Source organism: Mizuhopecten yessoensis, unplaced genomic scaffold (assembly GCF_002113885.1).
Source record: "Mizuhopecten yessoensis strain PY_sf001 unplaced genomic scaffold, ASM211388v2 scaffold4025, whole genome shotgun sequence".
Taxonomy (NCBI): domain Eukaryota; kingdom Metazoa; phylum Mollusca; class Bivalvia; order Pectinida; family Pectinidae; genus Mizuhopecten; species Mizuhopecten yessoensis.
In genome coordinates, this window is record NW_018405338.1 from 254,184 (window position 1) to 270,709 (window position 16,526).

Genomic DNA, 16,526 nt, shown 5'->3' on the forward strand with positions numbered 1-16,526 from the left:
AGTAACGAAGTAGAAAGTATTACACTGTATTCATCCATTTTACTAATAAATGTCTGTCATGTGATGTTCTGGTTGATTCGGATTCACCACCCAACTCCATATGAAAACAAAATTCCCAAGTTATAGATAACTTCTCGTAATATGCATATTTAAATACGCACCAGCCTGTTCACAAACATTCCCCGACAGTTTATAAAACTCTGATGCTCCTCTGTCCCACGTTGACGTCTTTATAGACTTTGATATCACGTATTGACATGATTTAGAACTAAGAGTAAACACAATTATCTTGTCGACAGCGTTCGTAATGATTCGGATACGAAGTCGTTTATTTGTGTGTCCTGTTCCCGGGCAGTAAATCATGTGGGCTCATATAATATGTTTACGTTGTTATGAAGCTGATACACCGACTTAAGGTATTTAAAGCCAGCGGTAAAACTGTGTTTTTGTTTGAAGACTTCTCTGTATGGTTTATATAAAATAAAATAAGAAGGATTTCAGTCACAACGTATGTTAAATGTTGTCATGACAAATATAACTTGATGTCATTCATATTATTGCTTGTGCACATTTGTGCGGACGATGAACGAACGTTGTGCGATGACAATCGTGGTTTGTGTAAAATGAGAAATGGCTTAACAATTTATACGGTTTCGTGTTTAAACACATTAACTTGATATTTTAAGTATGTTTCTATATTCTAGCTTCATCTATAAGCAGATCCTTCTATATTTACTTAAATATAGAATTTGTGTTTCGGTCGACCCAATTCAACACATGTAAAATTATAACACATATGAACACGGTCCCATAGTACTTGAACTGTAGTTTTCCCCACCCGAGGCACCTACGTAACTCGTCAAGTGAACTTCCAGGTGAAGGGGAGCTATAAACCAAAACGAATGCAAATATCAAATACTTAACGTGCAGTTATGTTTTCATAGCAGTCATACGGTATTATATATCCGCTTTCTATGTCAGGCACAGGGCGCCAGGTAAAACTCCGGTCACTAATCAAGACGTTATTTACCTGTTTTGTTACCTTGGAGCCAAACCCATTCTTGACAGTCTAACGGTCACTGTAATACTGTGTTACACGCATTGTAAAGTTGAACATAATCTTAATTAATATGATGAGAAATTCATATATACGGTGTTCCTTCTTCCATACGAGCCTTCCGGATTTTTTCATTCCGTAATATTTATTGATCAATTGTACCAATTCGAACATTTGTGCGAAGCGAAGCGCACAACGGGGCGAACGTTTGTTAAATCGCACAGTTATGCGCACCATGTGTGGACGATGTGTGGACGGTGTGCGCACGATGTATGCACGATGTGCGTACGTTATTTTGTTGCGTTGTTCTGTCACACAACTGTATTATTATGTTAAGAAATTCAAGATGCTATGTCATTTATTTTAGTTAAAACATTATTTATTTTGAAATATGCTTTCTATAAAAAAAATCCTCTGAAATAAGTAGATTATACTGTAAGTGTACTTTTTACAAAATCAAAATCAAAACAAAGATATGACAATTTTGAACATGAAGACATATTTAATATGGTAACCATGCAGAATCGTACCTATGTACACCATATCCAATGTTATTATGATATACTTAATCTATCAAGTTTCAATTGCATTCATGAAGATTATTTACAGGATATCAAGTTATATTAATATCATAAATACAATGTACATACCATTTTTTAATAATTACAAAACACACTGATTTTTTTTTTAACGAAATCAATAAGCATGTGACAAATTATTTATTGCTTATTTAAAAGTTGTTTGTCCTTTCTGCAGAATCACTACTATTATTTTTTTTTTTAAATGGAGTGAAAATCAAAAACGATGAAGATATATTTTCATACTAAATACATAATTGATACATGTGAATATTGCTCATTCAATGTAGTATTAGAGAATGATTGTCGATGTCATGTCTAGATACATATTGCGCAAACTATGATCATTTAATCACTGAAAGACATTACAGGATTTTAACCCTTTTATCAATAATACACCATATTAACATTTTGATTTTCATCATTTTATAGGATATTTGTTCACTTATTGTTGTCAGTCGAAAATTTAGGACATATAGTATTCTTTTATATGTACAAATATAATTTAGGTTTTTGAAACCTAAAGAAGTAAATCATAATCTGTTTGATTTCTTTCCCAATTTTTGAAATAGCAAAAAAATAGAATGCAATTATTCGTGAAAGTTGGTATTTAAAGTTAAATGTACATAATGTGGGTTCGTCGTGATAATCTATATCAATGGAATTATCATATTTCATTTTTAGATAAAACATATTTTATTTAGAAATCCATACATATATTTGTTTATATCTGTCAGACTTGTGGAGTTACCTCCCTTGGAAAAGCTTTTGTCAAAATATCTGTTTCACTTTGCAAGCTTACAGATCACATTTTACTCTAACTTTTCACAGATGTGAATTAGTTCCTTTCACTCATCGTGATTCGATACAAGGTTGCTGTTAGACAAGGTTGTTTCCTTTTCAGCGCCAGTACGTTGTTTTCGTTCCTCATACATGTGTTTCTTTTCCAAGGGATGAAAATGATGGAAATCGCTTAGGAGAAATAAATGTCGGTATATCCTGAAACATAATAAATGATAAGCATCAGACATGTCAAAGTGTTATAACATTCGTATGTTTTCTAACTAAATATTTGATTTCTTTTCGAAATATCTTAATAACTTACATAAAAAGGTGTCAATATCGGACGAGGAAGACGAAATTCTGTTTCAGCGATTGTATCACAATCATCATCGTCTAAAATAAACAAAACAAATACAAAATAGTAAACACTCTCACTTAATAACATATTATAATGCTAATTGCAGTATTATTATTTATTTTTCAAGCAAAATATTGAATGAATAGTATTGCTACATGTATGTGAATTCGATTATGCAAATCATTCTATTCCGAGATATATTTTTAGGAAGTTCCCAATGGAGATATTTCATCTGCGTTTCCAGGTCCCTTAGATTCTTACCTTTACTTTCGTCCCATGGCCTTTTCTTGAAAACCTTGTAAATAAATAAACATATTTTTTAGCCCAATAGATACTAAAAAGGTGTATATATTCTCTGGGGATTTTTCAGTATATATGGTCATCTTAATTACGGTAAAAGTATTTGTGGATGGATATAACTAATATACTGTAGGAATAGAATCCATGCGTATGTAAATATTCGCGTCGAAACTATTTAACCGAAAATGCATTGGAAATATTCGTGTTTCTGAAATCAAAATATTCTATTAATCGATGTCATTACTAAAAATATAAAATATTGGCGATTTTAACATGACATTTAAATTATTATTGAAAAAATATAAATCTTTTTACCTCCGACTTGATTCCCGCATTCGAGGATCGTGTCATTGAAGAATCATACTTTTTCATTTTTCTCGCAAAAGCTTGTCGTATCTAGAAGGTAAAAACATTTTAACTATTTAAAAGATTTTTTTCGAGGCACACGTAACAAGATCTCAATTCATACAAACCAATTAAAATCAATCAAAATTAATCAAACTTATCAAAATTATCTCATTTTGATTCTTTTTGTTCGAATCAATAAGTTTTATATAAATTGTATTCACTACATATGTATATACCTACCGAAGAGTTTAAAACACAGTAAAACAGGAAAATGAAAAAACCCTGGAAACAGAAACAAAACATTGTCACTTTCATCTATTTTGAAATTATTGCAAAATCGATAATGCAAAATTTATTTTCAATGTTTAATTGTTTTAAAATTATAAGATAAAAAATATGTTTTGTTAATAAAATTAATTTATTTTTTAATCAACCAAACCTGTAGAGAGTTCGTCAAAGCGAAAAGGTACTGGAACACAACGAGGTCATCATTGACCGAAACAATCCCAAACAACCACGTGATCCCTAGAACCGGAAGTAATACCGACACGCTTCGTACACCGGTCCTTAAAGAGAAAACCAATTAGCATGCATCCCTCAAGTTAACAGATATTATAGCAATTTTACGTTTGAAAAAGTTCGTAAATCCATATTCATAACTTATACTTTTATTTTAACAATTCGATAAATGAATAACACCATGTTGTTACACAATTGTAATCGACGCATGATAACAGTTCTTATGTTTGGCAAAGTATATTTTATCATTTCAAAATGATGTTCTTCGTAATTTAGATACTTTGATGATATCAGAAGATGTGGTATGCTTACAAAATGTTCTGCTTGCGAGTTTTAGTCGTGATAAATTGTGACGAGTATATAGCCTTCAACACGATGAAAAGGACAACGATGTTCACCTGAAAAAAGGTAGTCAATATAATGTATCGGACACATACAAACTGTTTTTTATAATGCATTCATCTTCAAACACGATGTACGAGCTTATACAAAAAAAACTTATTTCACTAAATTGGCACTTAAAAAAGGTAATATCTTTCAGATATGGGTTGAATACAAAACTAGAATGAATGATACTGTAACTCTTGTTGCTTACCAGAATTATACAAACAGCTGGAGCTACAAATGAGTATATCACTCCATTCGACAAAGTCAACCAACAACTACAAAATATAAAATTGAACATCAAATAGTCTACGTGTTTTCTGCAACAGGGAATCTTTTAATAAAATGTTCATTATGAGCAACAATGACTCTTCAGCATCATTTATTTGAATATCCTCATTCTATAAATTACATTTAACTATTAATACGTTTTCTGTTAGGAAATCATTAACATTATAATTGGTTTCCTGAACTGAACTGAACAGTGTACGATGAAATTATTCATTAAACTAAGAAGTGGATATGTTAAAAGTTAATATGCGCGAATATAGATTATTCATGAAAATGTATGTATCATCGATGATTTCTGATTGACATTGTATTCTGATATCTTAAATAATTACTGGAATTCGGAATGGTACTCATCGTGAAAGGTTACTCCGACAGTCACTGCAACTACTAAAGCTGGTAAACCTAGTTCAAATGAAATAAAATTCAGCTTAAATCATCTTCTACCCTACTGCAAACATGTGCCATTCTTTGCTCAGACATCATTTTTTTTCTCTTTGATACGGCCTTGAATTCATCATTAAGATTGGTATATGTATATTGAATTAATTATGGTTTTATCTTATCATAAAAATACTTATGAGTTTAGATTAGAATTATACAGTAATCTGCTGTGATTTCTACTGACCTGAAAAGTGATGCAGTATTTCTGATATTAGTTTAAAACATATGTAGGCATATTCATTTACTGCTCTACAATTTACGGAAACATCTTACCCCATCCCAGTAGAAGAAACCATTTGAGTTTTGATTTTGTGTGGAATACAGCTTTGACAGATATTAGAATCTCAATACCCTCCGCCAGCATCAGACAAAACGTCACCAGGAAGAAATAATGGAGAAGTGCCGCAATGGTTGTACACAATACCTATTGGATTTGAATAGGTATATATAAGTATTGGTTCATCATTTAAATTAAAATATGACAATTATTTTCACATTTTTCATAATTTAGCACCTAAACAATAGCTTCATGAAGAAATTAGTTATGGGATACTCAGGAGGGTATTGTGTGTACCTCAATAATAAACTAAAAGAGATTCAGTCATATCTTGATCAGTTTTCTTATTTGTGAATGTTTATTCTAGTTGTAAACGTGACAAAGCATCAGCTACCTAGTCAAGTCTATGACATGGAAAATAGATTTCATTCAAGTGACCATTCACAATGAACGAAAGCTCGATGCTCTCTGTCAAGTAATTTAATTATCCAAGTTCCCGTAAAGCAGAATGAAAATCATTCATAGTACTTACATCATCGTGTGATTTTCCTATACCAACAATGAACACGACATAGGCCACAGTGAGAGCTGCACACAGATTGAGTAGTAGACGGCTTCGGTCACCTTTCACGTACCTTTGGTTAAATATATCACTTCTTGCAGACATACTTTCAAACGTGTAAAACATATCATTATACATAATAATGTAATATAATAAATATCATATCTAGCACTGAAATGATTTTACTGCTTTTATATACATAATAATATTGTGCCGTTACATCAGTTGACTAAAAGTATAAGATTTGTTTGTGATTCATTTATTGCATTCACTCTCGGAGGAAAATCTATAAAACTTCTAAGTTTTGAATATTCATCATTTAACTTAACATTTATCAAAAACGTAATTAACTGCAACTTTTCTTGTGATTGTGCCAGTTTTATTTCAGAAAACATTTACCTCCATAATTTTATATACACCGCCATTGTTGTCACAGTTGATAATAAGGACAGGATGCATCCAACGAAGCTGATGATCCGAAGAACATAGGAGTGCTATGGATGAATAAGACGGAATTTATAGTCATGACTCAGAAAATTTGGAAGTGGATCACCGCAAACTATTTCTTTTTTAAATTCATTTCAGGTGTACGTATGAAATATTAAGTCGTCCGCACGAATTAGTCTGAATCATCGACTTATGGCATTCTATACTGATTCCAACCCAACGAGTATGCTCAATACATTTGTTAGCATTTTCGTTATCGCTGAAATAGATTATCGTTAGCATTTTTGTAACTAAACAACCTTTATATTTCTCGTACAGTTTACTTTATTGATGATATCATACGTATTATTATCACAACCAGAAAAGCCACGCGTGTCACATTTTTGTGATGATTTTATATCGTATATATCTAAATCGAATCAATCAATGCACCTATTTTATAAAGTAAACGATACAATTTCTTTTCTTTTAATCTTTAAGAATTAATCAGTGTAAAATAAAAAATGATTCACAACAGTCAACAAGTTGTCGGACTTCCTTCATATACATCATGGTATGACATCGACAAGACATTGTAAAAGCTAGTTGGAAAATTATTACAATCATACTGTCTTTAAAATGAATCACAGTGAACTGTTTTGTTAAACAGCAGATAAGGATATCATCAGTCTTTACCAAAACATTTGTTTCTGAAATCCACCTACCCCAACCGATGTTGTCACAGGACTCATAATGACAGCAAAGCTAGTGAGATGAGTACATTGACAGGAATTGTTTACCCATCCACAGCCCTCTGTAGACCATTCTCCTCCCCTGTTATAGATACATATCATTGTATGTTTATTTCGATACCGCTATAAAAAAGTTATTTTCATTTTTCATTTTTCATTTTTCATTTTTTTTTTTTTGCCTTTTTTAATTGGTGTTCCTGTTTTCATTTTTGACGTCTTTTATTTTGTCTGTTCGATTAAGAAACCAATGATGGAACTACACAGTTTTTTTGTATAAAAAATAGTTTATGCTTACGTTTTCCAGTATACACATCTGTGAGTAACACTACCTGTCATATTACCCTGCAACAAAAACAACGTCTTACCAAATATAGTCTAAACATTAATAATTTTAAAATTTGAATATTTTCATTAATATCAACCTAATAGACTGCGGTTACATGATATCAAACAACTTTCAATTGTTTAAATAATTGAAGCATGGAACTCGTATGAACAAAATTATATGTTGTATTTCCTCATCGTTTACATTGTAATGATATGATTCAATTTAATGATAATTTTCCTGTTACGGTTTCACTTCCTTAATTATATATTCTTCATTTCCTCCTGACATCAAACTTTTATGCCAGCCGTATAAACATTAAGATAGTGTATGATAGGACAAATACGTACATCATTTGCAAGCTCGTCAGTGTCAAATATCAAAATGACAGGAGACGAAAGATTTTGCGTATCAACCCCAGAAGAATTAGATAATGATAATGCCAAGACCTCCGATGTAAACTCCTCTTCTTGACTGGAAGAATGGAATTTCATGATAAAACTATCATTTTAAAATAGGAAACATTCATGGTTATATACAAATCATTCACTTAGACGCTCGGGTTATGCACATAATGCATAGTGTGTATTTATTTATGCAATGCCGTTTGAAAAACCTAATTACTTTATGTCCGACTATACTTGGTTATCGTTATGGTACACAACACTATCATCATTTTTACCTGTTTTTGTTTAGGAGGAGATTTCCTATTGTTGTGTACCTTGCCGCGGTGTAGGATACATTATCTGAAAAATGAAAAACATGAAAATGCAATTCACATGTTAAATGTAACGTCTTCTTGGTGGCTTGATGCCTCATTTGGGTCGACTTCCAGCTCCGGATTTTTCCAATAATAGCTGTATAATAACAGTTGTTATATTTTTGTCCAATGATAGTTGTAAACGTGTCCAATGATTAATAGATTCTTCTTCCCCTACCTTGAGGGTGTGATAGAGAAATCACCAAACCAAGGGGTGGTGTATTTTTGTTGTCTAACCCGAGGCTCTGCCGAGGGTTAGACAACCAAAAATATCACCCCGAGTGTTGGAGATTGCTTTGTCACACCCTCAAGGTGGGGGATGATTGTTTTTCTCCCATCCTATTATTTCAGTCACAACTCCACCGACAGAAGTGAAACAAAAACACGTGTGGGTATGAATATCGTCATTCACTTTTGATGACGTCACCATTACCGGTGACGTATTTAATGACGTCACAATTGAACACATGCTAATCAGCACGAGGCTATTTCCCCTTATTGGATGACAAGCTGATCTTTCCTGGCTGCAACGGGAGACACACCTGTGAAGTGTGGGAGAAAGTTGTATCATTTGATAGCTGTATAATAATAGTTGTAATATTTGTCCATGATAGTTGTAATATTTGTCCAATGATAGATGTAATATTTGTCCAATGATAGTTGTAATATTTGTGCTAAAAATCGACACAAATGAGGCGAAAATCAGCAACTTTAAGCCTTAGACGGTCACCGACTGAAATATAAGTTAACCTACTGGCGTGCAATTTTTAATCAACAAATAATACGAAATACAATAAAATACAATAAAACTTCACATAACTCCTGTTAAAGACGCACTCTTACAACCTATCGTTTACTCACGGTCTGCGCTGGCGGTGAAGTCCAATGATATCTCCGAACTCGATGTATTGAAAGTTGCAACGTTTGTGCTAGGTTTTTCAATTTTTATAGCTGTAATGAGAAAAATCAAACCTGTTTTGGGTGTCAACGTCTGGTATATGAAGATTATTTTATATTAATTCTGAATATCAAGAACATAAAACAAAAAAATAATATTTGTATTTGAATAGAAATATAAACTAACGTCTATTCATCAAACCAATAAAAATAGTTTGAGGCTCATTTGGAGTTCGCATTACTGCAATTCTGAACACGAAATAATCTTTTTCACCCAATTCATTTTGAAAGATTTTCGATGTGAGTTTTTTTCTCTCAATTCATTAAATATCTTTCTTAAAAAATACAAGCTTGTCATTTTCAATAAAAAGTTGAAAGTAGAAGTAAAGTACATACCTAAAAACATATCGTACGTATATCTGGAAAATATTATATATCATTATAATTATGTCCCGAAAGCTACTGCATTTGGTCAAATTTAGCTTATGAATTGTTAATATATGTTTTCAAGAAAAACGACTATTAACCTATATTTTTTCCTTCTATTTCTATTTTTTCGCCAGGTGTTAGATTTTCTCCGACGGCGTCGCCTAAGCTACCCACAATTGAAAACATGCTGCTTGCATCTGTGCCCTGCAAAAAATGAAGACATTTGATCGTTAGTTACAAAATCATAGTGAAAGATGAAAGCGATAATACTTCATCAGACTCTGAATGTCAATGAGAAAAAAGCCACTATTTATACTGAAAACTGGTGTAATTTAATATCATTAACGCAAAAGTTTACTTAACATGTGTCGACAAATATGATAATCAGGAGAACCAGTGGAGTGAAAAATACAGATCACGATATTTTGTGTCATTAACGCAATATTAAGGCGTTTTACACACCTGCAGTAGTTTAGACAACATAGATTTAAACATGTTTGGCCCCTTGTATCACTGATGAGTCCTAGAACGACGAAGCAGTTGTATGATGCGGTGTAATTCATTTTAAAATATTGCATCTATGAAATCTATTTATTATTATCTATTAAAGGTCTAATCACCTGTGTGTTTGTTACGTTCAACTAACTAAAGAATGATTTAATATTACCAAAAAGAAAAGAATGACAAACAGAGGTTATACAAAATGTGTATTCAGGGAAATTTCATTACAGAAAGAATATCATAATTAAGATACGTTTGTGATAATGTATACCTAAAAGCCTGCTTTTTAATTATTTTCTATAAAAAAAAATCTTTCCTGGGGGAAATCGGAAGTCCATTTTTCATCACTTTTTTAGGTTAATATAACCACATGTTCACCTCAATCCAAGTCCATAATTGATTAACACGAAATATATAGACAGGGAAAACAGATATAAAATGATATAAACCAGACACGTTATTGTATATATATTACATACCGTGTCAACTTGTGTCCACGCGTCTTCTGTATCTTGTGAAAGCATTTCATCAATAATACCTACAAATTTCTAAAACGAAAAATAATTTTAAATATGGCGTATACTCTTTGCAGAAATTATTGCCAACCAATATGTTCCATAGATGTTGTATATAGTAAAAACAGTAGAGTTTTTACTTTTAAAGAACTCTGTGAATTATATAGGATTGTTGCTGTTGATTTTTTTCACAAAGTTTTTATTAGAAAGATGTTATAAGTAAGCTTGTACAATATTTTTATGAATTATAATAAAGTACTTTGTATAATAAAATAAAATACACACCGTTTCGTTAACTGTGACGTTATTTCCAAGAATATCGACCATTTTTGCAAGTATGGCGGTGGTCTTGATGAGATCACCAGGAGACAGAGACTCGCTACTGTTGGCAGAAGTAACATTTAAAATCGCGTCTATGACGTTTTCGATCACTGCCGTTTTTTCCACATCATTTCCATCTGCCAAGGCATTGTCCAGCTGTACAATAATGATTACAAATCAAATACCATTTTTCGTCAAGAAAAAATATAAATAACTCGCATAACAAAAATGTATTGGACACAAGGATTGAAACATATTTCCGTCAAATATTGAAACAGGTCTACACCGTGTATCATGAAGACAAATATTGAATGTTTTGCAAATTAGAAAGATTATTTTCACATTTGAAGTATTGATATTGATATTGCTTATAAGCATTTTTATTGGATAATTACCTTCTTAACATTTTATTAATATCAAAACAATATGTGCATCACGAATATTTACATGCTGTGTAACAACTGACAATTGTTTAATGTATACTAAGGAAAATGTCATTTGCCTCGAGAGATGCAGGCTGACGATGATATCAAAGGGCCTATTCCGCATATGATCACTTCCTGAATAGATAACGACTGCTGACGGGCAACCTTACATGTACTCAGGAAGTATTAAGGACGAATGTTGATACCGACAATGGTCTATGGTTTTATGATCACCATTATTAACATATTGGGAAAATGCTGAAATTATGCCATTGCATTGTTTGACATGAGAGTCAATGTTTCATAGCATGCTCATTGGTGTGCCATGTTGTTTCGATGCTCCTACCTCGGTTCTCACGTTTAGGACGTGACATTTCTTGTATTTGACTTACAATGTACATTGACATGATAGATGACGGAGCAGGAAAAGATTCTTATCCTTACAGCTTGGTTTTATTTTACTTTTACTTTTTTCAATGATCTCCAAGTAATTTTGCTATTTTTACCGGTTTTGGGTGCAAACTATTGTTGTGTTGACGCTTATGTGTTCTTCTGACTTTTAGACAAATAATATGTGTTATATAAGATATTTACGATATCGTTTTTACACAGCACATCAATATACATGTCTACGCTTTTATATACAGTCTTCATACCTTGCCTTTCAACATACAAGACATTCATGTGTTTTGAAGTAATCTGATTAGAACTTGAACCCAAGACCGCCTGCCGATGTCAAGACTAACCTGTTGGGAGGAAGCGACTATTTAGTATTATACGTACCTCTTCCTCTGCTTGTATTAGTTCCTCTCTGACACATTTTGTCATAATGATGTCACCCCATTTTCCGTTATTACAATGTCGTGTTACTTTTCCTATAAGTAAGAAATTACCACACAATCAAATTGAAAGGAACATTAATTCATCTTGTGCTTAATGTTGATTTCAACCAAATCTTTTAAAATGATCCTCTCCGTTTATGCAAAGAAGATATTCAAGTAAGTTTTTTATCCAGAATATCTATTCTTAATCCGACAGTAACACTACCTACCCACACAATTCTTAAATCTACGCATGTTCGTGAAAGCAAACAAAATTAACAATCTGACCTATATGTAAGATTAGAAATACACACTCAAAATTACTTCATCTAGATATCCATATTTACTCAAATCACTGCTATATGAATTTTAAGTTAGAATTTTTTTATTTCACACACAATATAATGAATTGAAATTTAATAAAAAGGGACCTACCTGCGAATGGATTGGGACAAGGCTGTTCATTTGTAAAATTATGTGGACTTTTTGGCCACTGAATATTAATATGCTCATCGGTTTCTGCGTCACAAAAGTTATCTGCAAATAATGTTGAATGTCAATCGAGATAGTTTTTGTTATTGTATACATTTGTAACATAAAATGTCCGCTGCGTAAAAACATTCATGTTATTGAACCAAGATAATAAATACAAAGAATTTAATTACTTGACTACTTTTTTTATGGATTGTCCACAAATGTTTACCCCCGAAACTACCTACATGTAAATGGCTTAACATAACGAACGAAAATGCCCGAGAAAAATTCCATGTTATTTTTTAATATTTCTGACGATGTTTGAGAAATGATCATAACGACATAACTGTCAGATATCGCAAGTTAAATGTCTATGTTGAAGACGCCATACTTTTTATATTTAATACATTGGTAAGTCATTACATTTTAATTCTTTGTACTTTTTACAACTTAACTACTGTCACTTACCTTGGTTTTGGTCGAATACTTTAATTCTGCTTACTAGACCCTCAATATTACATGTGCCGTTGACACTACAGCTGTAGTTCCCGCTCATCGCTATCGTTAATTGTGTTAGTCGAAGTAATGAATCAGCTCCTCCAGATTCAATGTGCCGTGTATCTGGTGTCCATAACAATAATATATTTCAAATGTTAAAATGTTCAAAAATTTATCAATGGAAGTGGACGAAGGAAAAGTAACAATAATAATATATCTAGTTATAAATTAAAAATGTTTGATTATATTGGGTCTGTTTCCGAATTTCTAGTATCACCCTAAGACCATATCTTCAAATCTTTACAAAACCATGTGTCACCGTTTAATAGTTTTCTTTCTAGTATTCATATGTTATCATTTTGTTTAATCGATAATTGAATTAGTCATGGAATGTATTAAACAAATCAATTGATAACAATGACGATACCCGTGATTACATCTGTGTTAAAACACCATGTAAAGTTCCATCCGGTATTGTTGATTCTATCCACGTTTGTTATGTTGCATGTTATGTTGATAGATTCTAGTTCTTGAACTGCCTTAGATAGAGGAGAAATCTCCAAAACAGGCAACGGTTGGACTGTTATATTAAATACCACGCTGCTGTTTCCCATGTGACAAGACATCTTCCCTACAAATGAATAATACAGTTATTCATTCATCAGCTAATGCAACAAACTTAAATGGGGTTTTTTGGCTTAAAATACTCTTCCCTGTGAGGTTATTCATGAATAACCTCACAGGCGAAAGTATTTAAGCAAAACAAAATTGAACCTTTTTTAACCTGAATTGAACCATGTTTCCATTTAAAAGCATATATGTTTACAACAGCATCCGTAAGTGCGCAAAAACATACAGAACAAAAGCAAATACTATGATGATAAAAATAAAAGATAAATACCTGCGTCAATATGTGACAAAGAAGAAACATCCATTTGTGAAGTGTTATCCATGTATGTTATTGTGATCTTCGTGCTGTTTTGATATCTAACGAAGCCCCCAATACGCCATTCAGTTTTCTTGCAGTTTCCGTTGTTTTCAAAGCCACAGCTTAATGACAGTGTACCGTTTTCCTTTGGTACAGTTGGTGACATTTTGTATGATTTCGATGAAGCTATGCAACCTAAAATACCAAAAATGTAGCTTAAAAGTTTATATGTAAAATACAGATTATATTTGTCGACCATCATGTTATACTGGCCAGGCGTCTCAAAACGCCTTAAATACAGTTATATTTTCATTTCCACTGCAAGTTCCTCCATAAGAAATTGTGTTGTTTGGGCTATAAACGCAATAGGATCAGCGTCATTTAGAAGCTTCTCCTCCCGCTTCGAATAACATGACAACCAATAGAAGCGACTATTTTGATGACGTTAGGCTGTTTCATGAATTTCGTTTACACTGACACAAAACCACTTCGATTGCAAACCGGTTACATGCATATTCCATGAAGCCCCTAACGGGCTTTATTGAAAATACAGTGAAACCCCACTTACTCAAACTGGCATAACTCGAATACCCCTATTTTTTAATAGTTTGCTTGGTCTCGACCGTGCTCTTATATATTCCTTGTAAGTTAATCTCGAATTACTCGAACTCGAACAATGATTTATCCCCAACCACTCAAAACCGTATTATTTTATCTATGCATTTGTTGAATAGGTAGGCATACCCGCGTGTATCGCCGCGTGCCATCGATATGCCTCAAGGCACAGACTGCGGTCCACGCTCATTGTGTTTATAGTTAGAGGTTCAATGGTATTTTGACATCGATGATTTGACGGAAGTGTTAATTCACTGGGTGTGTAAAACCATATTTCGGCATGGCAATATTGAGTGGAAATCACATAGGGGATTCTCGACCATCTTCAAAGATATTCACACCTGAATATGTTTTGATTATTAGTTTCGTTGTCAATCAACATTATGATAACAGGGATTCAAGATTTTCTTCATTTTAAAATGATCGAAGAGTTCCTCTCGTTTTGATATTTTGTAAAATTAGCGTAGCCGATTACAGTATGGCGGACTATGTCAAAACGACAATAACGTTACACATGCAGTACTTTCATTTCAATTTTATATATTTTCATTGTTCAGCTATTTTATAATGATTATAATTAAAGATTCTCATATACCGCTTTATTACAATCCAATTCGTAGGTCGTCTAAAGGCGGTTCACAAATAATTATCCGTGGTTATAGGGACTTTGCAACCAGCCAATATCTTTCTCAACTCCCTAGGGAGCATACATCCGGCGCTCACAGCTAGCATTCAACAATTCTTGCACTGCCCTACCACGTACTCATTTACAGCTAAGTTGACTGGAACAAGCGGAGTAAAGTATCTTGCGCAAAGATACAACACAGTGCCCTGCCGTGACTCGAACCCGGCATCCTACTTCTATCATCTACCATCCGCGATATTTGCAGTTCTCGTACTGTCCCTCGCCCCACTTAATAAAAAAAAAGACGATGTCGGTCGAATCTCAGATTCGTCGAATACCATGTATTCCTCGAACTATTGATCTGGAGCCTAAGAGTTCAAGTTAGCGGGGTTTTACTGTATCCAATGAGCGTTCACACCAGCATGAATGCCGTTGATACCTTATATACATAACACAAAACGTCATTTCTTAATCAATTTGGACACCAACGTCATTTATTTAGTTTTTTGGACCCCAAACAACAATTTATGGGGTTAAATGGGTACTAAAAGTATTTTATTAAGTAACACTGTTACCAAACGTCATTTATAAAGTTACACTGTTACCAACTTCATTTGTAAAGTTATATGGACTTCATTTGAAAAAGATGTATAGGCAGCAGACGTTTTTTATAGAGCTAAATGGACACTAAATATTTGTATTGACCCTACTCATTTTGCATAACGATTTTCACTTTCGTTTTTCTTAAGATTAAGACATTATTATATTTAGATAAACGATATTTGAATAAAACGTAAAGTCATGATAGAAAACTGCAACAGAAATAACAATCTGGGTATTCTATGATAGTTCATACCTACCAGGGTTGGATGTTGATGTTGAGGTCGGATCAGGTGATGTCGGTATTGGAGTCGGAAGAGATGATATCGATGTTGAGGTTGGACCAGACGCAGTTATAGTCGAGGTTGGATCTGAACTGATCAAAGATGCAGGTGTAGCGGATAAAATCGTTGTTGAGGATGGAATAGAGGATAGCAACGTTGACGTTTGAGCCGATGACATCAATTGTGAAGTCAAAGCCGATAATATCGTTGTTAACGATGCAGTTGAAGCTGATGATATCGGTGTTGAGGACAGGGCTGTTGACAACTCAGTTGAAGTTGGAGATGAGGAAATCAACGATACAGTTTCAGCCGGAGAGACCGCTGTTTCGGTCAGACCTGATGTTAACTCAGTTGAGGTCGGAAATGAAGAAATAAGTGTTGAGTTCAAAAATGAAGATGGCGTTATAAACATTTGGCTGGAAATTGTTGATG

General features: G+C 33.1%; 1 protein-coding gene and 1 long non-coding RNA gene across 2 annotated transcripts; both read right to left on the minus strand.

Moving 5' to 3' along the window:
* Window positions 1-2,744: 2,744 nt before the first annotated feature.
* Window positions 2,745-3,473, minus strand: LOC110448385. The gene is made up of 3 exons (XR_002462719.1): window positions 3,392-3,473; window positions 3,038-3,071; window positions 2,745-2,811 (listed from the first exon to the last, which is right to left on the minus strand). It is a non-coding gene; the product is annotated as an uncharacterized LOC110448385 (long non-coding RNA).
* Window positions 3,474-4,946: 1,473 nt separating this feature from the next.
* Window positions 4,947-12,077, minus strand: LOC110448386 (adhesion G protein-coupled receptor B2-like). The gene is made up of 11 exons (XM_021494603.1): window positions 12,033-12,077; window positions 10,789-10,980; window positions 10,468-10,536; window positions 9,586-9,691; window positions 9,023-9,112; window positions 8,084-8,147; window positions 7,050-7,158; window positions 6,298-6,392; window positions 5,869-5,971; window positions 5,333-5,483; window positions 4,947-5,020 (listed from the first exon to the last, which is right to left on the minus strand). Exons 1-11 carry the CDS (start codon window positions 12,075-12,077, stop codon window positions 4,947-4,949), a joined length of 1,098 nt encoding a protein of 365 aa, XP_021350278.1.
* Window positions 12,078-16,526: the final 4,449 nt, after the last annotated feature.